At 39.3% G+C, this 25,008-nt stretch overlaps 1 protein-coding gene across 4 annotated transcripts in view; it reads left to right on the top strand.

The window, feature by feature from the left end:
• cntn5 (contactin 5) overlaps positions 1–25,008 on the top strand; it is a 223,615-nt gene that overhangs the window by 134,647 nt on the left and 63,960 nt on the right. For all 4 annotated transcript variants that reach the window (XM_047392397.1, XM_047392396.1, XM_047392398.1 and 1 more), the window contains 2 exons: positions 409–612; positions 20,964–21,066. In XM_047392397.1, the coding sequence (XP_047248353.1) occupies positions 409–612; positions 20,964–21,066 (307 nt within the window). The remainder of the gene's footprint in view (positions 1–408; positions 613–20,963; positions 21,067–25,008) is intronic.

Below are 25,008 nucleotides of genomic sequence, written 5' to 3'. Positions count from 1 at the left end.
GGAAGAGTAGCCATTTATCATTTTATTGCAACAAATTGTGAAGAAGTTTAATGGGTTCACAAGAAATGTTTTTTTTTTTTTATTGTAACTGCACCTGTTTGTGAGGGTAAATGATGCACAGTCAAGCTTTCTGGAATCAGTCCACCATGGTGATTGTCAGGTCTAGGTATCACCTGCGGATTGAAATGAGCTCTTAGTGAATAACAAGCCCCAAATGATGCTCTTTACTGTATTGTGTAAAAACAATCCAGGTTATTTCAAAGATACAATGTGGGACGCCAGCAGGTTTGCAGTTGCACACCATTATTCTTATATGTAGCAAAGGGCTGAATTTTCTCAGGCATACTGAGTAGGTCAGCCTTAGAAATAAATGTAAGAGATACATTAACCTTCTTTTTTCTTTTGCAGAGATTATCTACAGCTGGGTGTTTAATGAGTTCCCCTCATTTGTTGCCGAGGACAGTCGGCGCTTCATCTCCCAGGTCACAGGGAACCTATACATCTCTAAAGTTCAGCCCTCGGATGTTGGAAGCTACATCTGTCTGGTGAAGAACGCAGTGACAAACGCAAGGGTTCTGAGCCCTCCAACTCCTCTGACACTTAAAACCGATGGTGAGGATTTTTAGCTCTTAAATTATTTGCAGAATGTTGTTGAGTCTTCTCTCTGCTCTGCTAATCTGATTGCATTGCTGGCTTTTCTGAAATCTATCTATTGCCTTCTGCTGCTAGATTGCTTTTGCACAGATAAAAATCTGGAATGGATTTTACATCAAGATGTTGCACTATATCATTTCGTAATGTGTTTGGAGGAAGTTTTACATCAGAAGCCTCAAGGTGTTTTAAACAGGATGCACAATTTATGTAGATAGTGAACAATGCCCTACATGAGTGTGGGGGGAGCCTGCTTTGCTCACAATGTGCTTTCGTGAAAATGGCCATCAGGGAAATCATTTTCCTGCATAAAATTAACTGAATCAATGGCCCTTGATATGGATGGGGCTTTATTCCTTTATTTTTGCCTCTCAGGATCCACGCTTGGATTTGGGTGTGAATATCACCTATTTTACCTTTGATTCCACAAAATAATGACCATCACATTGCACAGTTGCCTTTTGTTGTCAAAGTTTATACAAACCAGTGTGATTATACACCCAGTGAAGCTATGAAATATCCCTTGTATTCTGAATTCATTTTTTAATGTTGCAGCAGGATTACATTCCTCCCAGCAAGTTTGTTCCTCTTTAATTGCATAAGTGTTCGAAGTTGGCCGCTGAGACATGCACACAACCATGCTAAATTAGTTTATGTCTCTTGCTAAGCGAAAAACAAAATGCAGTCAGAGGGGCATGCGGTCAGTCTGCTATCAGCACTTTAATGTGGAAGAAAATCTGTTATTTTTTTCATCAACAAGTGATGGGAAGGGAAATTAATTTAGCAGCGTCAGTCGAATGTAAATCAAATACACTGGTGTAAAACGTACCAATGTATTTGATTTACATGTATGAGAAGCAAACATTTGAACCTTTTGCACAGTGTCCTGCACTACAGCAAGAAAGTCAAATAAATTACATTTAAAATTGACATTTTGCAAACCCTTTTATTTTTAATTAGATAAAAGATAAATCAATCTTATCAAAAATTACTAACTTGAAATCAAATTATTAAGACTTAAGTCTTTTTTTTTGGGAGTGACACAGGTCAAACCAGCCATTTTTAAACCTTTGTTAATATTTATGATTTTGTTATATTGCTGTTGTTTATGTTTGTGGTGGTTGCAAATTAAAGTAAAAATTGGTAACTATCAAAAAATACCTACATATAATTATTGATGCCTACATATCATAGGGGTCAAATAAAAATATGAAACGTTTACAGTATAAAAGGTGAAAACCACTGTAAGGGTTTATTTTATATAGAAACTGCTACCCCTGTGAATTCACGCTAATAATGGGCGTTTAAGCCCAAGTCTCCTTGTTTTCCTTTAGATGTGTAACTCTTTAGCTTATGAGACAATACACAATATCATTGGCTTCATGAGAATGGGACATGATTTTAACAGTATCTGGTCCTGTTTATGATTGTTTAGTTTCACAAACAGAGAAAAAAAAATTGCAAATGATGAACCACTTTATAAAGAATCTATAATCAGTGTCATTTAATTTAGTCCTAGTTTGACTATTTATATATCAGCAATTTCAAATCTCTGATTTTATAAACTTGATTATGCTGAATTTAGCCAATTCCAATTTGTATTTAAGAAATATAAATATTGTGTTTCCACTTTCAGCATAGAAGAACACGGTATTTCAAGATATGAAATTATTTCCGTGATGTGTTTACAAAAGGCTCTGCCAATATTTACATAAAGAGCAAAGGGGATGTGAAACCATGTGTCATGATTGAATAAATAAAAAGACAATATGATTCCAAAGTTGACATTTTAAACTGTTTTAACATTTTATATTAAAGATTAGCATGGCTATGCCATTAGCGCAGTTAGCATTATTATCACCAGTAGCATTTACTGTATTATTTCCCATACAATAAATAAACACGTAGCTGCGCGATTTTGGAAAGATTAGCAACATTTTCTAATCCAGAACACGACATGATAAGTAGAGTAATAAAATACATAATATTTAAAAATATAATGTGAATCCTGTTCAATGGAATCTTAAACGGCTTATCTTATTTGTCTAGTGTAGACTAAGGCCCTGTTCACACTGCAGGCAAATGTGGCCCAAATCAGATTTTTGTTTGTGGTCAAGTCATCATGTCAGGCTGCTTAAAGCAAGTGGGAATGCTCAGATCTGGCCCATATCTGAATTTTTCAGTCTCATTTGACGTTAAAGACGTTAAAGCTTGTTAATAAACAGAGATAAAACTGTATTCAAGCCTAAATGAAAGGCTCATAGGAACAGCCTAAATATGGGACAGTTAGTATTGTAAAATACGTATACAACTCTTCAAACAGAGGACTTTAAAAAGCTATCGAGGTTACCGAGCATGTGTTGATCTGCCCCTGCTACAGTTCGATACACTGGATTACATCAAGTCTTCTGCCTGTGGAGTTGAGAGGAGAGGTGCTGACATATATGATTTAAAGTTGACCTCGACATAATAAAGTTCTGGATAAACTCAGTCTCTGTGAAGTTTTTTTATTCATGTGTTTCCCACACAGCACCCGCTGACACAATAAATGGCTTCTGTAGTGCACTTAAACCATAACACCTGTTTCTCCGTGTTTACCAGCGTGTCCTGGGCCGTACCCTGGGCCTCCTCCCGTGCCTGGAACAGCCTTACAACATCCAGAGACTTGAGGTACTCAGGGCGGATCTCATTCACCCCCGAAGCCCTGCCACCATGGAGCTTTTTAAACACCTCGGTGACTTCAGCCTGGGTGATGAAAGAGTCTTACCCTGAGTCCCCAGACTCTGTTTCCACCAGGGAATGCGTGATGGCAAGATTGAGGAGATCGTCGAAGTACTCCTTCCACCGCCCAATAATGTCCCCAGTCAAGGTCAGCAGCCTCCCACCCCACTGTAAACAGTGTTGGCGAAGCACTGCTTCCCCCTCCTGAGACGCCAGACTGTTTGCCAGAATCGCTTCGAGGCCAACCAGTAGTCCTTCTCGATGGCCTCACCGAACTCCTCCCAGGCCCGGGTTTTTGCCTCTGCCACAGCCCAGGCCGCAGCACACCTGGCCTCATGGTACCCGTCAGCCACTTCAGGAGTCCCACAAGCCCACCAAAGCCGATAGGACTCCCTTACTGCCGCTGTCCACCACCGGGGATTGCCACTGCGACAGGCACCGCAGACCTTACGGCCACAGCTACGGGCAGCTGCATCGACAATAGATGCGGAGAACATGGTCCACTCGGACTCTATGTCTCCAACATCCCCCGGAATCTGGTCAAAGATCTCCCGGAGGTGGGAGTTGAATACGTCCCTGCCCTCTGCCAGACGTTCCCAGCAGACCTTCACTATGCGCTTGGGCCTGCCAAGTCTGTCCGGCTTTCTCCTCTTCCGGCGGATCCAACTCACCACCAGGTGGTGATTAATGGACAGCTCAGCCCCTCTCTTCACCCGGGTTTCCAAAACATGCAGCCGAAGGTCTGACGATACGACAACAAAGTTGATGGCTGGACTGAGCTGGGGGGCAACAATTGTTCTAGAATTGCACCGCTCAAGGTGGCAGCAGGTTGGAGTAGCTCTGTTACTTTTGATTCTGATTTATTCTTTTTTGGGAACTATTCCTCTTGTGGTTGATACAGTTGATGTTTTTTGGATGACTGTCCACTCAAGTGTCGGATGCTGTGCAGCTTGGAGGATTTTTCTTAATACTTTCTATTTTTGGACATTTGTTATGATGCATTGCCATGGCAACGGGGTTGTTTCTTACAACCGGGAGCAGCTGATTAATATCTCAAAAGCTCAAATAATACTTCAGCTACAACCCCAAATCCCTGATGAGTTGAAAAGGAGACGCCATGGATGCAGAGCAGGAGCTAAGAGAAGAGAGAGAAGGAGGAAGTTCAAACCATCTCTTCCGTCGATTTTGATGGGCAATGAGAGATCGTTGGGAAACAAGTTGGATGAACTCCGAGCCCTACAAAGGACCCAGCCAGAGTACCGGGCATGCAGTATCATGTGTTTTACTGAGGCATGGCTGCAGGATCATATCCCTGACTCCAGTGTCTGTCTGCCGGGCTTTTTAACCATATGAGAAGACAGAAATTTAAAGAGGAGCGGCAAATGTAAAGGAGGTGGACTGGCAGTACTTGTGAACAACAGATGGTGTAATCCAGGACATGTTACTGTGAAGTGTCATCTCTGCAGTCCAGATATTGAACTGTTGCTAGTAAGTTTTCGTCCATATTATTTACCCAGAGAGTTCACCAGTGTTATTTTGGCAACGTTTTACGTTCCACCTTCCGCTGTTGCCGACACTGCATGTGATGCCATCAGCTCAGTTGTTGCTAAGCTACAGACACAAAACCCCAATGCTTTTGTGGCAATTTCTGGTGATTTTAACCATGCTTCACTCTCTGCTACACTTCCAATGTTTCAACAGTTTGTCAGCTGCTCTACCAGAGAAAACAAAACATTGGATTTGTTTTATGCAAATGTCAAGGACTCATACATCTCTACAGCAAGACCTCCTCTAGGCATATCAGATCACAATCTTGTTTTTCTCTGCTCAAAATATAAGCCCCTTGTTCAGAGGCAACCTGTAATAAAGAGGACTGTGAGAAAATGGTCACAGGACGCTGAAGAAGCTCTGCAAGGTTGCTTTGAGGCTACAGACTGGGACGCAATGTGCCAGCCACATGGAGAGGACATCAATGCCATGACTGAGTGTGTAACCGACTATATAAACGTCTATGTGGATAACATCATCCCCACCAGAACCGCGAGATGCTTTCCCAATAACAAACCTTGGATCACCAGTGACCTGCTTAACAAGAAAAAAAGAGCCTTCAGAGAGGGAGACAGAGAATTATTGAGGAGTTTACAGAAGCAACTTAAAGTCAAAATAAGAGACAGCAAGGAGGTGTACAAGAAGAAGCTGGAGAGCAAGTTCCAGCAAAACAATATCAGAGATGTGTGGACAGGGATGAAGAAGATCACAGGCTTCAAGCAGAAGGATGATCAGACCGATGGAGGTCTGGACAGAGCCAATGAATTGAACACATTCTTCAATAGGTTCAGTTCAGAAACAAGCTTTGCATCCTCCTCTCCTGCTCACAGCCAAACAGACATTCCACCTTCCTTTGACCCACAGGACCCACAGCTGTCCAGTAACACCTCACATTTTTTTATCTTCCACCTCAGCCCTAGACCCTTCTGCTTCTACATGTTTGCCTTCAACCATATCAGAAGATGCTGATACTTCCTTTGTATCCCCCTTCCACCTGTGTGTCTCAAGAAGTCAGGTGAAGAGACAACTGAAGAGACTGAATAGGAATAAGGCTGCAGGTCCAGATCATGTCAGCCCTAGAGTCTTGAAGGCCTGTGCAAAGCAGCTCTGTGGGATTCTGCAGCACCTCTTCAACCTTAGCCTGGCCCAGAAGAAGGTTCCGGTGTTGTGGAAGACCTCCTGTCTTGTTCCAGTACCAAAGAAAACTCACCCATCAGTCCTCAATGACTATAGACCTGTTGCCCTGACATCTCTTATCATGAAGGTCCTAGAGAGACTCCTGTTTGCCCACCTGAGTAAGCAAACAGTAAACCATCAGGACCCCTTCAGTTTGCTTATCGCTGTGGAGTTGGAGTAGAAGATGCCATCATACACCTGCTTCAACAAACCCACTGTCATCTGGACAAAGCCAGGAGCACTGTGAGGATCATGTTCTTTGATTTCTCCAGTGCATTTAAGTCTATCCAGGTAGTCAGCAGCACAGGAGCACCACAGGGGACTGTACTCTCACCATTCCTTTTCACTATGTACACCTCAGACTTCCAGTACAAGACAGACTCCTGTCATCTGCAGAAATACTCGGATGATTCGGCAGTTGTGGGGTGGATCAGAGATAGACAAGAAGCTGAGTACAGGAAGGTGGTGGACCGCTTTGTGGCATGGTGTGGAAACAATCATCTCATTTTGAACGTGACTAAAACAAAGGAAATGATTGTAGATTTTAAGAGAAACAGGAATAACTCAAAAACTATTTCTATCATGGGAGAAGAAGTGGAGGTGGTGGAGGAGTATAAATACCTCGGTGTTCACCTGGACAACAGACTAGAGTGGAGATGCAACTGTGAAGCCATCTACAAGAAGGGACAGAGCAGACTGTACTTCTTGAGGAAGCTTAGGTCCTTTGGTGTTTGCAGCAAGATGCTGCATATCTTCTATAAGTCTGTTGTGGAGAGTGTGATCTCTTCTGCCATCATCTGCTGGGGAAGCAGCATCAGAGCCAGAGACTTAAAAAAGCTCAACAAGCTGATAAAGAAGGCTGGCTCTGTTCTGGGGACTCCTCTGGAACCTCTGGAGATCATTGTGGAAAGACAGATTCTTCATAAAATGAAGAACATTATGGAGAACCCTGAGCATCCTCTTCCTGAGACTGTCCTACAACAACACAGTGTCTTCAGTCAGAGGCTTCTTAAGATCTGCTGTAAGACGGAGCGCTACAGGAGATCCTTCCTGCCCACAGCCATCAGCATCTACAACGGCTCTTTGAGGAAACCTTCATAAAAGGAGCTATAACAACATTTAATTTCCCTTTGGGATTAATAAAGTATTTTTGAATTGAATTTGTATTTGAACAAGCAAACCCACCCCAACCTGCCGCCTCTCCCCGTGGGCCACTACAGAGTAGAAGAGAGTCCAGCCCCTCTCGAGGAGATGGGTTCCAGAGCCCACGCTGTGCGTGGAGGTGAGCGTGACTATTTCTAGTCGATGTCTCCCGACCTCCCGCACAAGCTCAGGCTCCTTCCCCCCCAGCGAGGTGACATTCCACGTCCCTAGAGCCAGCCTAAGCATCTGGGGATCAGGCTGCCGAGGTCTCCACCTTCGTCTGCCGCCCAATCCCCTTTGCAGCGGTCCCTCACGGTTCCCCCTGCAGGTGGTTGGCCCACTGGGGGATGGCCTCGCATCTCTCCTTCGGGCTTGGCCCGACCGGGTCCCGCGAGGAGCAACCCAGCCCCCAGGCGCTTTCTGACGGGTCCCGACCCCAGGCCTGGCTCCGCCATACCGGGCGACGGCACGTGCCTCGATCATATAGTCCTAGTGAGGGTGTCTTGAACCGCTCTTTGTCTGACCCATCACCTAGAGCCTGTTTGCCATGGGAGACCCTACCAGGGCATTTAAAGCCCTAGACAACATAGCCTCTATGATCATTCGGGCACTCAAACCCCTCCACCACGTTAAGGTGGCAGTTCAAGGAGGAGAATGTCTAATGCCTAATATATGTAAGTGTTTTAGAAGTCAAACTACAGTGCATCAAACACAGCACATATAGATAAAAAAACTGTGAAATAGCCCTTTAGGTGTTGCTAATGGGAAGCCACAAATCAGGATTCTGAATTCTGGGTATTTAACCAGCCATAGTGCATGGCAATAGTTTTTCACATTGCTTACCACTTGATCTTGTCTTTCATTCTGTCACCTTTTCTTTTTCCTACCACATACACAGAATCTTGCTCCACAAGCTGTTTGAAAGTACTGAAGGCTTCCACAGTGCTTATGTAGCAGAGTGTTGTCAGCCAGTCTGACGAGCAGCCTTTGTTAGACATCTCTGCTTACCCAACTCAAAGATTGCTTCCTTTCCTGTTTCAATATAAAATTCACAAAAACACAAAGACAAACATTTAGGAACAAGACCGTATCGCGAAAGAAGTACAGAGGTTGTAGTAATATGGTTTGGGATTGCTTCAGCAGGTTGCTTCCACTGATTCAGATCTGAACTCAGTGCAGTACCAAGAAGTACTCAATGACAACATTATTTTATCTATGTATTAATTACATTTTTACCCAGATGGTGAGTTTTCAGTGTAATAATTATCTCAAGAACTCTACGAGAGCCAACAACAAAAAGCTAAAAATGCAGAATTGGCCGGTCATATGATGGGGAAAACTTAAGTTTGAATTCTATAGAATCTTTTGTGTGCATATGAAATAAGTAGCACAAAGGAAAGCCTCAACCATCTTAAAACTAAAGGAATAATGGGTGGAAGAGTTCTCAAAAACATCACAATTATGATGTCAGAGACTGGTGGACAACTATTCAAAGGAACAATTTATGCTAATCGGACCTTGTGAAGCTACCTTGTGAGCTAAGAATGAGCACCGGTTCTAGCAGCACATTATTGCATAAATTATGAAATTATGGCTACAGTGTTAACTGTAGTATCTCTGATGCTGTAATATGTGCATGTGAAAACTGAATTAAGTTATAGACAACCCCTTTTTTATGCTTTAGGTTCTTATATCATACCACAAAATGCAGTTGAAAACACAACTGAATTCTTTGAACGTGTCATGATGCCTATATTACTGCACAGCAGAATGAGTGAGGAAGATAAAAAAAAGTAGGAGTACTCGCTACCATCCCATTATCAATAAAAGAAAGAACCTTGCAATGTAACTCGTACTCCTTGAACCTTTTTCACATTCTAACACATGAATATGCTTTGATCCACACCATTTCATTGTAGGTTTGGGTGTATGTTTAGGGTTGTTATCCTACTGGAATAACCTGCACCCCTCAAGTCGTTCTTCAGGGTAACTTGCATTATTTGTTTTCTTTTGCATATAGTGTTTTCGATGTCGGTGAAAAAGTTATATTTTGGACACATCTGACCAGAGTACCTTCTACCACATTTTTACTTTGGTTAAGAGTGGTACTGTCCCTACATGGATGTAGCAAACTTTGTGCAGGAGTTGTCATGTTGACAGGTTTTTCCACCTGAAATGTGGATCTTTTCAGCTCCTCCAGATTTTTCCATGGGCCTGTTGAGTGCTTCTCTTATGTATGCTGTTCATTCCTGCCTGTCAGTTAAGGTGTAGAACCATGTCTTTGTATCTTGCAGTCTTTGGATTGAGACATTGTTTCATGACCTAACCCTGCTTTAAGCCTTTCCAGAACTTTATCCCTGATCTGTCTGGTGTGTTTGTTGCTCTTCGTGATACTGTTTCTTATAGTATGTTCTCTAGCAAATCCTTTACAGAACAGCTGTATTTATATTGAGATTGAATAAGGCCAGATAGACACTATTCACTAAATAGATAACTTTTGAAAGCAGCTGCTTGCAATGGATTTTAATTATGAAGGTTAGAGTGAATAAAAATGTTTGCTTTTCGGGCTGCTGGTGGCTCAGTTGGTGTGTGTGCACCATGAGCAGAGGCTATAGTCCATGAGGTGGTGGTCCTGGGTTCTATTCCCGGTCTCAGGCCATTTGTTGCATATCTTCCCTTTCTCTCTCCACTCTCTTTCCTGTCTGATTATTGTACAATAAAGGCCACTAGTGCCAAAAAAATCTTTTTTTTTTTTTGCCTTTTTAGATATTTATCAGCATTTGTGAGGTCATCATGACAGAATGTGAAAAGTTCAGTGGTTTTTCAAGGCACTGTATAACAAGAGGATACATTACGGGCAGGAACAAACAATCACAATTCATCATTATATTGGGTGAAATGTGGATAAAAAGATCAGTTTTGTAAAAAATAAAATACAGTCCTGTTGTGAGTCAGGCACTGAATGAAACACCCATCAAGATCACTTAGGAGCATTCATATCACATTCCTTTGTGTTTACTGTGTTGAATGCCCCCCCCTGTAGATTTTAAAATATTGCACAGGACAAAAATTTAAATGTGTTATTTTTTTCTCTACTACTACCTCCCAGATCTCCAATCTTTCTAGTGCTTAATATTCCTAAATAGATCTGTTTGATATTTATAGTATTTTGTTGTTGCTGTTTTTGCCTTGTAGAAGAAATAGTTTTTAGCTATCTTTCAGTATCTTGCATTCCTAAATCAAACTTTTTCTAGCTTTTCCAAATATATCTAAGAACAAACTGTTTTTAAATTTTTAAACAAGGAAATTTATTGTCCTTATAACACAATCAAATATCTGCACATTTACCTCCACTGTGCCAAAGGAATGTCTAAGACAGTTTTGCTGTCCATGTCTTGTTTTGCTCCACAGTCCTCTAATTTGTGAATTTGGACATAAAATTCTACAAATTGCACTGGCACACATCATAGCGATCACCCTGGAGGTTGTCAGGCTGTATGCTACCCCTCTTCAGTCATTGGACTCTGACCAATTAGACTGTGCAATCTGTGCCTCAGTAAAAGTGAGCGATCATCACACAACAGACAGTTTAAGCTGGATCTGCGTGTGATTCACCATTGTCAGCTCCAGCCCTGACTTTTCATCAGCGCAAGCATCTGGGCCCCGTTATCTCCTGCTGGAGGCCATTAATAGTCCTGTTGTAATCTCCTGTGAGAAAAAAAGGTTAAATGATGAACTTTTGTTATATTTTATTACTGGACTTACATGTTTGATATCATATTTTATTGCAATTCTAAAAACTGCTAAAACATCATTTGTAAAAAATTAGAAATCACTGACCGCTTATAGATTTTTTGTTTTCTGTCATCCTTTGAACATCTATCGTTCATTGTTCTGATAATATCCTTTTGTTTAAATGAACACATCTTTACAGATGTTCTTATATGATTCACCATGCAAAAGTGTTGGCATATGTTTTGTTTATTCTAATATATTGCTTGCTTTTGTATTATCAGTCTTTGAAATGGTGCATTACGTCTGTTCTTGCAGATATGTTCATCTGCTTTGAAGAGGCGTTTATTTTAAAACCATTTTTTGCATGCTGAATTTTTATTGAAACAATGGACAACAGCAACACGATGTGACTTGCTCTTATTTGAAAAGCTTGGTATGAATCCATAATTCCAGTAAGTGCAGGCATAAACCCCTTCCAGATATTTTCAGTTATGATGAGTGCTTAAGGATTATGGAAATTGATCCTGAATAATTATCACTTCCTAAGTGCTAGAATGGGCCCTGAATTTATGTTGTCTTTTGCTTCTAGATAAATATTAAGGTTATTAGTTTTACACTTTTGTTGTTGCTATAAGACATTCTCTCTCTGTGTGCTGGTTGTAATATCAGACAAATGTAATGTTTTCAGGACAGTGTCATCTATATGACAGTGTCATCTCAAATATGCAGCTATTCATAGCTAGCACATCAATGGAAAAATCTTGTTTTTATATGTATCCTTAATGGTATTTTAAAGTTTCTTTCCTGAAAACTTATTTAGAAAGGTTGATAACTTAGAGATGCATATTCATTTGAATTCAATGGGACCAGCTTTGGAACATTTGTTATGATGTTCAAGAACAACCGAAGAATATTTTAGCCCCAAGTCCACAATAAACTGCAAAAGGCTAGAACCCTAGTGTTCAATGATCACAGTGAAGTTAGTTAAACTTCAGCATGAACTGAGGGCATGGCAACCCCAAGCATGACCAAAATTTGCTGCTGCCCAGATGGACCAGCCTAATGCTAGCTCTAATGGCCAGATGAGACAAATATTGACCTATTTGGCCACTATGACAAGAAGATTATTACTAAAGGTGAGGCTTTAAAAACTAATAACATTTTACCAAATGTCAAGCATGGTGTTGGCAATATAATGCTGTGGGGCTGTGTTGCTGCTAGTGGTCCTGATGTATCCCAAAAAGGTGAATAAAAATAACAAAGTGGTAGTTTATCTCAAACAGGAGAATATTTTTTAGAACCTGAATAGAATGAGTGGTCCAACAGACAAATGATGCCAAATTTGTACCAAAACTAGTATCACATTGGTAAAGCAGACAACCATTAACTTTCTGGAAATGCCCTGACCTCAAGTCCATTGAAAATACATGTAGTTTGCTTAAAAGATAAGTTAAACTATTTTCTGGTAAGAAGAGTGGTCAAATATACAACTGGGATTGTGCCATAAACCGTGTGGCTACATAAAGCTTGTAGTTCCTTTGTAACCTGCTATGGTTCATTTGTCTAATGTTTACATCCACAAAAAAGTTAAATTTGGGCACTCTGTTCTTCTTGGTTAAAACTGGTTGAAGTCTTATGCTGTACATGCATTCCAATCTTGACAAATAAACAATTTACATGCATAGTTTAAAGTCTAAAATTAAAGCAACATTCTAACCAGCACTGTATATGGCAGCAACATGTACACCAACCAAAACATATGAGCTTTCAGCAATGCAGCTTCTTAATTTCTGAACATAAGCTAGAATGCTGTCTGGATTTATTAATAACTTTGACAGGTACATTTTCCACCCATTTGGAAACTTCACTGACAGCGAGGAACAAAGTACATTAGAAGCTACTCACAACAAGCTGATACTGTTACATTGGATGTGTCCACAACATATTTTATTTGTTTGTTTGTGTGTTTGGCTCATCTACAAAACAGGACAGGTCTAAATTGCAATAAACAATTAGGTCTGCAGAGAAGATCATCAGGGCTGAGCTTCCTTCCACCCAGGACTTGTGCAGGTCCAGGGCCAGAAAATAAGGCAGTTAACATCTCTGTTGACCCCGCACATCCTGGTCATAGGTTGTTTAGACTTTTACTTTCAGGTCAGCAATACAGAGCGCTAATGGGAAAAACCAACCGCGACAGAGACCAGGCTATCTCTCTGTTGAACACAGTGAACACCTCACAGTCTGAGCAGTCTGCTACTCTGCTGGAAACAAACATGCAATGCATACTACTCTGTAACAACTGGCATTTCACTGTCATTATATATATATATATATATACTTATATAGAGATCTATCTATCTATCTATCTATCTATCTATCTATCTATCTATCTATCTATCTATCTATCTATCTATCTATCTATCTATCTATCTATCTATCTATCTATCTATCTATCTATCTATCTATCTATCTATCTATCTATCTATCTATCTATCTATCTATCTCTCTATCTATCTCTCTCTCTCTCTCTCTCTCTCTCTCTCTCTCTCTCTCTCTCTCTCTCTCTCTCTCTCTCTCTCTCTCTCTCTCTCTCTCTCTCTCTCTCTCTCTCTCTCTCTCTCTCTCTCTCTCTCTCTCTCTCTCTTTAGGTGTCTTTATGTTTTTACACATTGTGGTTGTTGTTCGGATTTATGTTGAAATGTGATGTGCTCAAGTTAAAATCCTTGTTTGTGCACACAAACTTAGCCATTAAAGGTGATTTTGATTCTGGTTATTTAATGAGGGTCCTGGCTGTTTTACCCTTTGCAATTTTGTTTCTTAGTACTTTTTGCTGTTCTGTACCTTTTCAAGGTAAAGTCATTTTTAACAATCTACTCAGAGTGGGCTGTAATCCAACATGATTATATTACTGGAATAAATTATATCTACCAGCAGAAGGTCGGTCATACTTATTTTGTTTGGATCAGAGATCATAATCTGTGTTATTTCATAAGACATGACTACTACCAAATGATGATCTGAACTAATAGTTTTTAATATAATTTTTTTCCTAAAGGAATACCTATGTAAATAAATTGTATCGGATATTTGATCATTTATAACTATATTTCTAATTCAACGATATACTCAGCCACAAAAAAACCACCTATTTACAATTGAAGTTCACCATTTATTTGTTGGTACATTTGAAACTGCTCATTGTTCTTTACTATTATTAACATATTTAAGGAAGTTGTTGGTAAAACACTAATGTGCATAAACATTTACTACAATGGTAAATAACAGCATGACAGTTAAAACTCAATTGTCTGCTGTGGTCAAAAGGTTCAGGCAGCAGCTTTATTTATTTCTCCTTTACTCAAAATGAAACTACAACATTAAAGAAAATAGTAAACGTAAATTAAAGTGAAGTGATATTATCAAGCTCTTGTATAAACCACAGCTACACGGCTGATGCAGGGACAAATGTGAACACTCTCCGAATGTTTTTTGCAGGATATAGCTGTTAGCTAAGAAGACCAATCCAGCCGTCCATGATTTTGTCATTAAAACAAATTAACTAAATAAGTATAGTGCGAAAGCATTTTTATTCTTATCTGGATTTCAAACTTCTGTTTTAGATGGGCCATCTAACCACAAAGCAAACTTTTCGTTGTTATCTTGGGTGTTCAGTCTCATTACTTTTAAACTGGTTTGAGAAAGAACAAAGCAACACATAAAAAATAATAATTTTCCTATGATTAATAAATGAAACTGAAACCCTAAAATTTATGTCCATGCTGCAAGAGGAGGACCAGGAAAGTTTTAGCGCACCCACTATAGACTTTGTTTTTTACAGTTCTATCAAGGCCAACCACTGAGACTGAATATGATATTGAATATACTATAGCCAGAGCTGGTGAAATATTGCAAATTCATTATATGTGAAGGGCTGCTTTGGAGCCATAAATGTTGGAATGAGATTGAAATTGAAAAGTTCTTTGGAACAAATATCATAAAACTATTTTTTTCCATACACATCGAGCCACAGTTCAATAACTCTGTTCCTCTGCTGAATTCATTTTATCACATAAAAAATGTCACATGCGCATAAAAAGTGTAATTATGGTTTCTCAAATGTCACATCAGTCATTTGTCTTACTGATCATGTACTCCTTAATGCATGTGAAGCAGCAGTCCCTGGAGTGTTGTGATATATTTTGAAACATATTCCTGGAGGAAGTAGAGTCATCAGTGGTTTAATTTTGAACTGGTTTGTGAGTTTTGCACATTTTGGGTAAAGAAAAGTTAAATGCTCATGTAATATTCATATTGTAAACTTGTATTTAGTAAAAACAATAATAGTAGTTAGATCTCAGATGACAGTGTTTGCCTCTGTTACTCTGAATTTGCTCAATGCCATCTGACACATCATCCTGCCAAATGGAAATAAATGGTCGGCTTAACATACAGATGAACAAACAAGTGTGTCCTCTGGCTATGACTTAGAGTGAAGGTGTTAGGCAGCACGACACTTAGCTGGACTGATAACACACTATCACTGTTGTCCTTCACAATGTGTTTGCGAATTGTTGTGTGCATTACTAATTCTGGAGGACAATGGAGTCTTGTTTTCTGTTGTCACTGGAGAATATTTGCTGGTACATCATCCTTCTTTGTCGTTTTCTGTTTGTTTTTTATTTTCCTCACAGACTTAGTGCTTTTATGCCATTCTATTTTTAGTACATTCTGTAATATGCTGCCTGGCGCCTGTTCTTACAAAATTTGTAAATAATTAAAATCGTCACCACATGCTTGTTTAGGCAGAGGGATTTGAGCAAGGTCACAGCTCGATGCAATTGCATACTGTACAATAAATATTTTTGTGATATATTATCCACACTGACATTTTTAAAATGTTAATTTTGTGACTGTCACTGAATATTTATCTTCTCAGAAAAGTTTAATATTAAGTCAAATTAAAGCATTTGTCTTATATTACGGCCGACACAACCATAAGGATGACAGCTGACTTGATAGGTGTCCAGCAGGCGGCCACTGACACCCTTCACAAGGAGGATAAATATCAAAAGGTCATTCCTAAAGAAACTGGCCATTCACGGAGAGCTGTATTAAAACATGTTAATGGAAAATTGAATGTATGGAAAAACTGTGTTAGAAAAAAAATGCATAAGCAACAGAGATGACTGCAGCCTTTAGAGGACTGTGACATAAAGCCCATTGTAAGAGTTAAGGAAGATTCAAGATGTTAACCACAGCTGTGGTCAGTGCTTCAAGAGACAACACAAAAAGGGAATGCAACCATGGGCCACAGCTGTCACACTCCTCGTCCTAGGCCACTCAACCATAGACAACATTAGTAATGTCTTATCTGGGCTAAGGAGCAAAATGACAGGACTCTTGCTCAGTGGTCCAAAGACCTCTTTTCAGATAAGACTGAATTTTGGATTTGATTTGGCACTCAAATTTCAAGAGTCTGCAGGAAGAGGAGAGGGGAACTGAATCCAAGTTACCTGAGGTCCTGAGTGAAGTTTCCACTTTCAGTAAAAATGTCAGGAGCCATATAATCTGCTGGCATTGTCTGACTATGTTTTATCACGTGCAAAATCAGTGCAATTGTCTACCAGATATCTTTAGAGCACTTGAGGTGAAATGTGACATGCTGATTTGATTTTCCAGCTAGATTTAGTAGCTGCCCACACTCCCAACAGTGCTAAGACTGGGTTTACTGACCATGTAAATACTGTGCTTGATTGGCCAACAAACTAGCCTGACCTAAACCCCCGGAGAAACTGCAGCATTGTCAAGGAGAAGATGAGACACCTGAACCAACACTGCAGATGAACTGAAGGCTACAATTAAAATGCCCTTCCTTTACACTATACCAAAACCACAGGCTAGTCGCCTCCATACGACACTGCATTGATTCAGTAATACTTGCAGAAAGAGGCCCAAACAAGTATTGTGTATCCTATACAGTACATGGTCTACATGTGATTATTAATCTGAGAATATTATTTAATATTTAATATTAATATTTTAATATTTTATCAAATAATATTTTGGTCTGTTAAGGGTTGTCCTGTGAATACCAGCCCAGTAAGGCGATGGTATTAGGACAAAATAGAAAGGTGCGAGACGAGCTCTGACATTATTGAACAGCATAAACTCTGCACATATATGGAATGAATTCACACAATTTCTTAAAATACAAGAATTTATTAACAAAAATAAGTCAACTCAAAGTCAAACATATTTCAATCAACAAACTCTTTACTATGCTAAAACAATCCAACTAAACTACCAAGCAGAATTAAAGAATAACGAAGACTAATGGGCTATGTACAATATAAACAAGTTGATTAAAGATGATTGAAATCATGACCAAAAGAGTGATGCAACATTACCATGCAATGTTTATGTTTGAGAACCAAGGATTATCTTGAAGAATCTGGAAATGAAGTGAAGTTAGTCTTGGAACCAACTTAGACAATAATCAGCAAACGTTTAGACAACCATTCACAATGCAAGATCAGATAAAATATTATTTTAATAAAATAATGTTTTAAATAATGATCTGCTGAATAAAACCAACCTTCTGGATGACAATTTCTCAACGGTGTCTCATTAGCTGCCTTTATTTATTGAAATAATATTTGAAGAAATATTATTAAGGGAGTATTTTGGAAACGAGCCAAATCTTTCTGGAGAAATGGTGCTTAATGGTGTTTTTTTAGTTATCAAATCTAGTAACTGATGTTCAGGGACTATTATTCACTAGCTTGAAACTAACAACCTTTCTGTTAAATACAGGTCCTTCTCAAAATATTAGCATATTGTGATAAAGTTAATTATTTTCCATAATGTCATGATGAAAATTTAACATTCATATATTTTAGATTCATTGCACACTAACTGAAATATTTCAGGTCTTTTATTGTCTTAATACGGATGATTTTGGCATACAGCTCATGAAAACCCAACATTTCTATCTCACAAAATTAGCATATTTCATCCGACCAATAAAAGAAAAGTGTTTTTAATACAAAAAACGTCAACCTTCAAATAATCATGTACAGTTATGCACTCAATACTTGGTCGGGAATCCTTTTGCAGAAATGACTGCTTCAATGCGGCGTGGCATGGAGGCAATCAGCCTGTGGCACTGCTGAGGTCTTATGGAGGCCCAGGATGCTTTGATAGCGGCCTTTAGCTCATCCAGAGTGTTGGGTCTTGAGTCTCTCAACGTTCTCTTCACAATATCCCACAGATTTTCTATGGGGTTCAGGTCAGGAGAGTTGGCAGGCCAATTGAGCACAGTGATACCATGGTCAGTAAACCATTTACCAGTGGTTTTGGCACTGTGAGCAGGTGCCAGGTAGGGCTGAAAAGTGAAATCTTCATCTCCATAAAGCTTTTCAGCAAATGGAAGCATGAAGTGCTCCAAAATCTCCTGATAGCTAGCTGCATTGACCCTGCCCTTGATAAAACACAGTGGACCAACACCAGCAGCTGACACGGCATCCCAGACCATCACTGACTGTGGGTATTTGACACTGGACCTCTGGCATTTGGCATTTCCTTCTCCCCAGTCTTCCTCCAGACTCTGGCACCTTGATTTCCGAATGACATGCAGAATTTGCTTTCATCCGAAAAAAGTACTTTGGACCACTGAGCAACAGTCCAGTGCTGCTTCTCTGTAGCCCAGGTCAGGCGCTTCTGCCGCTGTTTCTGGTTCAAAAGTGGCTTGACCTGTGGAATGCGGCACCTGTAGCTCATTTCCTGCACACGCCTGTGCACGGTGGCTCTGGATGTTTCTACTCCAGACTCAGTCCACTGCTTCCGCAGGTCCCCCAAGGTCTGGAATCGGCCCTTCTCCACAATCTTCCTCAGGGTCCGGTCACCTCCTCTCGTTGTGCAGCGTTTTCTGCCACACTTTCTCCTTCCCACAGACTTCCCACTGAGGTGCCTTGATAAAGCACTCTGGGAACAGCCTATTCGTTCAGAAATTTCTTTCTGTGTCTTACCCTCTTGCTTGAGGGTGTCAATAGTGGCCTTCTGGACAGCAGTCAGGTCGGCAGTCTTACCCATGATTGGGGTTTTGAGTGATGAACCAGGCTGGGAGTTTTAAAGGCCTCAGGAATCTTTTGCAGGTGTTTAGAGTTAACTCGTTGATTCAGATGATTAGGTTCATAGCTCGTTTAAAGACCCTTTTAATGATATGCTAATTTTTTGAGATAGGAATTTTGGGTTTTCATGAGCTGTATGCCAAAATCATCCGTATTAAGACAATAAAAGACCTGAAATCTAAAATATATGAATGTTAAATTTTCATCATGACATTATGGAAAACAATGAACTTTATCACAATATGCTAATATTTTGAGAAGGACCTGTACTCTTTAGTAGCAAGCACGTGTTCTTACCGGTTAGCATTTGAGCTAACAAAGAAGCTAATAGCTTAGCACAAGAATCAACACATACCTTTAAAATACCAGGGTTAATTAAAGGGTTAAAATGCATAAGCGCGGACGGCGCGTTATGATCAATCTTCTGTTTAAAATCACCCTTCAAGTAAAGTTTGTCTTAACTTTAAACACATACAAAGTACACAAAACAGGGCATGTGTTCTGCAGATAGCCTGCTAGCACTAAGGTAGCCGAGTTTCACACAAACAAAACTTCATAAAATGAAAAACTTTTAGATCATTTCATCCTAACTGTTAATCTGCCCAAAACACTTAACCTCATGAACCGTGGTGAGGAAACATTGTCCAAGGGCGAAGTTTGAAGAAGGTATCCACAGTCAACAAGCGGTTAGCTTGGTAGCTTCGCGGGGGGTTGAAGGTGCGTTCGTTCTGAACAAAAGGGTTAGCTCCGGAGCTGTAGCTGGGCGGCCCGTCCTGTCCGCTGCGGTCTCTGCTGTCTTCTTCCAGACTGGGAGACTGCATCTTTGCAGGGATTTCTCTTGAACACCGTTTGCTCCTACAGGGCTCGGAGAGACAGTCAAGCAGTGCTTGTACCTTAATTACCCCCGTTCATGAATGAAAATACCGGATACACAGACAGTATTTCATTCGTACTTATCTTTGCATATGATCGATGATCGTATGACATCCTTGGATCCAGTTGAAGAGTTTATGTCTGTTTGCCAGCAAAGAGACATCAGCACACTTTTCTCCCCTATCCGGTCCCTCTGGAAGGCCGTGTGGAAGAGAACGGATGTAGCAACAGCTGTGCTTTTATTTGGGTAGTGGCGTCACAGGAAGTCCGCACTTATCCCGTTTCCTGACTGTGCCGGAAGAAGGTTAATGCACTTTATTTTGAAAGTTTCAGAAAGGTCCGTACCGGAGTTTAATGTTGACTGGCTGTGGGTCCCAACAATAGGCAGATATTTCTGTAGCCTTTTCTTGGTCATGTGTAATAATTTAATTATCAGAGAAACAAAAATTTGGATTATAAAGATCATTAAGTTGACTTTTGTTGTGAACTGGTACAAAATAAAAGATCGGAACATATTATAAGCATGTAATTATACTAATGTTTGTTGAAAATCTGGAAGATAAAAAGTTGCATTTTAATGTTCTAAAGTTGATCTAAATTAGTAACAAGTGAAACACTAAGTCAAGGAAGTCAATATGGGGTGTTGTACACTATGCTGGCCAGGCCTTAAGGTTTGCATAATATGCTTTCCACACCTGTGTAGGATTAAATGTACCGTGTTGATTTGTAGATATTCAGTAATAGGACGTTTTCAGCAAAGTCATTTCCTGTTGCCTTTTATTCTGCAGTTGTTGCAAAACTACTTTTAAATATGCTATGATTGAATTAGAAGCAGGAACCCACTTTCATTGCGCAGTAAAAGTGTTCCTTTTGCGTATAGCAAGTAGCGAGGAATAAAATAAATATTTAAGTAATAAAAGATAAGAAAGGCCTTTAGTTTTATCTGCTGGGTTCTGTCTTTAATTCTTCTTTTTTAACCTTTTCCAGGTGTCATGGGTGAATACGAACCCAAAATTGAAGTCCACTTTCCTACATCTGTACTGGCTGTCAAAGGAGTGACTGTCAGGCTGGAGTGCTTTGCTCTGGGGAAGTAAGTAAACAGACAAAGTGCACAAAGATAGATAATTGTTTATTAATCACCAGGATGAGTGAACTGCAGCCTCTCATCTCTAAGGCCGGAAGATCCTTTAGATAGTGCTGGCTTGTGTTTTTCTCTTCTCTTTTCTCTTCTTAAATTTCATTATTCCATTATCTGAATGGGAACCAGGCATATCTTGACTGCAGGCAATATGTTAAGTGAGTGTCGAGAAGTGCACCATTGTGGCTCTGCTGTTAGATGGCATGTTAGTGCAGTAGGAGGGTGGTGGGAGTCCTGAATAGGAAATACAGCCCCAGGGATCCCTGTGTTCTTATAATTTAGAGCCATAATGTATCCATGTTTCCTGGTTGCTTTTGGGGTCTGTTGTGAAGAAAGCCAGGGTTATATGGGTTTTGGAAAAAAATGAAATTGATTAGTCATCGGCCAGAAGAAAGAAGGCTCTTTAACCTTAGAGAATAAATCCACTAACACTAAGGGGGGTTGCTTTGTGATTTACTATTTTTTTGCCTTTTATATCAAAGCATTACTATGTATCACTATTGTCTTCAAAAACTGTTATATTTGTAACATTTTCACTTTTGTTCTCATTAAAACCGCAAACTTCAACGAATGGTAAAGAAATGGAAGGGAAACGGTTTAAAGTTTTATCACAATCATCCAAACAAAAACAGAAGGACAGATGATTAGAGACACACTAACTAAAAAGATAAAACTAATCACGCAGGAAGACAATAAAAATAAAAATGCTGATAAGGGCATCAAGAATTAAAAGAGAGAGATAAATGGATCAGTTATAGGGGAAGAGAAATGATGGAAACGCAGTTGTGTAGATTAGCAAGGAAAGACATACACATAAAGAAAAATTTGAAAAGTGTGGCTTGCATTTGTATTCAATCCTGCTGAGTTAATATTTTGTAAATACCACTTACTGCAATTAGAGCTGCAAGTCTTTCGGATTATCTCTTTATTAGCTTTGCACATTTTTAGACAGAAGTTTTTGCCCATTTGTCTTCTCCAAATAGCCAGATTGGATACAGAGCTCAAAGAGCTTTGAATATAAATTACTCACTCTGGCTAATATTAGTTCTGGACTTTGACTGAGCCATTTTAAACACATGAATATATATTGATGTAAACTATTTTAAAGTATGTTTAGTGTTTTTGTTCTGCAAAAAGTTGTAATCCCACCCCACTCTAAAGTCTATTGCAGCTTATAACAGCATAATGTATTCAGGGCTTTCTGCCACATGTTACGTTTTGCATGTGGGCCAAAAAGGTTATTTTTGGTTTCATCTGGCTAGAGCTCCTTCTTCCGTTATTTTTGGTTTCATCTGGCTAGAGCTCCTTCTTCCGTTATTTTTAGTTTCATCTGCCTAGAGCTCCTTCTTCCACATCTTTGCTGGGTATCCTGCATGCTTCTGGCAAACTTTTATCTTCTTTCTTTTAAAAATACTTTCTTTACACTCTTCCATAAATTCCAGAATATTGCAGGCATGATTAATACACTGTAAATGCACTTATTTTATGTCTTTAACTCCTTTTGTTATGAGTTTTTTTGTCTTTCTTTTTTTTACACAGAACATACATTTATGTGTTTTCCAATGTCTAAATTATAGTTATAAATTGTCCTGACCATTCTTAAGCTTGTCAGAGTTGAGACCACCCAAATCTGAAAGTTGACTCATCAGTTAAGAAGGGTACCCTCTTCTTAGTGGATTTGAAGTTGTGTCATACTTTCCATTTTTGAATTAAATGTGCTCTGTGAAATGTTCAAGCTTCAGATATTGTTTCATAACCTAACCCTCCTTTCAACATTTCCACAACTTTATTCCTCTGTACCTTGGTGTTCATGATGTTTGTTCACTAATGCTCGTTAACAAACCCCTGAGGGTCTCACAGAACAGCTGTGTACAAATAAACTCTGTTGTTAATCAGATGGCTTAGAATGACAAATGGTTAACTGGAACTTATTTAAGGGTATCATAGTAAAGGGAACAGCATACAAATGCATGCCACACCATGGTGCTCCACTATAACTACAATTAAATTGATTGTATATGAAAAGGGGCGTGAATGAGGCTTAGCAAATCAGAAATGTATTTTTATTGTACATCTGACAACCTTGCATCAATTCAGCTGAATTAAGTTTACAATGGTATAGTTAGTATATTTTAAGCATAAACAGCCTATAATTTACAGATGATCAAGGAGCACTTATTTTTAAATTTTATTTGAATAAAAACCTTGAGTAAATTTTTATTAAATGTCAATATTTTGGTTAGTCATTTTGTAAATGAACAAACTGAATTATAATCTTCCATCGCTTAGTGTTTCTTATTAAGCATCTGACTTCCCGCTGAACAGCCAAACAGCTTCTGTTCCTGCCCTGTGGTTCCCTCATTGAAGTAATTTGTGTGTGATGGCTTTCAGTCCGACAATGATCTCACTGAGTCCCCCTTGTACGCAGAGATGAATGATTCATCAATGCACCAAATTAAGACATGCCAGTCTTTATATAGTGCTGACAATGAAGTTAAAATAGGTTTTGTACCACTGTTGATCAATATGTATGATGGCATCACAATCCTGCAAGGGCATGAAAGGCTCTTTGTTTATTACTGCCAAAGCTCCTTAATGATATTGCCTATTTGATATTTACCAGTGGCTGCGCTTTGGGAGGCCACTTTCAAGGGCAAAGAGAACAGGTGAAGGATTGAAGTAAAACAGAATAGCAAAACTGAGTTTCTTTTAATTTAAGAGTCTGAACATAAGTATTCATTGGTGTTGTTCACAGTGAATAAAAGAATGAATCAGCAACCTAATTTACAATGAATGAACTAAAGTGGCAGCAGTACAGGAACATAAACACTGAAGAAACAGAGATAGCAAAGGTACTAAACCCAGACATCTAACACTAATGGATCATGACATATTCAGCTTGATAAATCATAATGTTAGTAAATTGAATCTCTCATTTTCATACCCATAAACTTGATTCATAAAAAGTCAAACTACCCAAATTCACAGAAAAAATCTGTCTTCTAAAAGTAACTCTTAAAAGTGAAATATTGTTAGTTGCCTTTGTTTTAACACATACTGAAGTGTGAAGTTCATTGTGGTTCAAAAAGCCTTGTATATGTGAGGAGTTACATATTCAACCCACTCATATCCTCTTAAAGTGTGATACGTGTGATGTACTGGGTGCTTTTATCCAAATAGCCATGGAGTAGTTGTTATACTTTTAGTTTTAGTGACCCCAGTGGGAATCAACCTCTTAAATTCCTCCAGTTGCTGTTCTCTTTGAGCAATACAGGACCACATTATCAGCAGTAAGTGGCTCTTAACGCAGCCCATTTTATACATGTGGTGCTGTGGTTAATGTATTTAAAATGTAGTTGTTTGGGCTAATTTCATACAGGTAAAATGTTTGTGTTTCATCACTGTACTCCTTTCAGAATAGGTTAAACTTCTCTAATGGGACCTGAAAATTTAGAGCTTAGTAAATTATCTAAATTGTAGGGTATTATCTAGATCCTAATGATGTGACGGAATCCTATTCTCAATTATATTTTGGTATTAGAGTCAATTTTGAACCTTTATTGTGAAAGAAGTCCAGATGAGGGCAAAGCAATTGTGTGAAATGCTAATTAAGATGTGATCTACAGAGCCCGCCTATGGGCACAGACCTAAATTGAAAACTCCAACACCTTGCATGCTCTCCAGTGTGTTACACATTCACAGTGCCACATATGTTTAGTTTGTACAGTTTGAAAGAGCAGAATGACCAGAGATTTGGATTTTCTGCCAACTGATTCAGTAGATACTGACATAAAGGCTTTCTTGCCTTAAAAATGAGTGCACCCATTTTCTCTCTATGCTGCTCCCAGGGGCTGTGAGCCTGTACAGTCCCTACACTCATTACTCAGCCTCCAA

This window comes from Girardinichthys multiradiatus, chromosome 18 (genome assembly GCF_021462225.1).
Source record: "Girardinichthys multiradiatus isolate DD_20200921_A chromosome 18, DD_fGirMul_XY1, whole genome shotgun sequence".
In the NCBI taxonomy this organism is placed as follows: domain Eukaryota; kingdom Metazoa; phylum Chordata; class Actinopteri; order Cyprinodontiformes; family Goodeidae; genus Girardinichthys; species Girardinichthys multiradiatus.
Note: the sequence above shows the minus strand (reverse complement) of the source record. Positions and strands in the feature narration are given on the sequence as shown.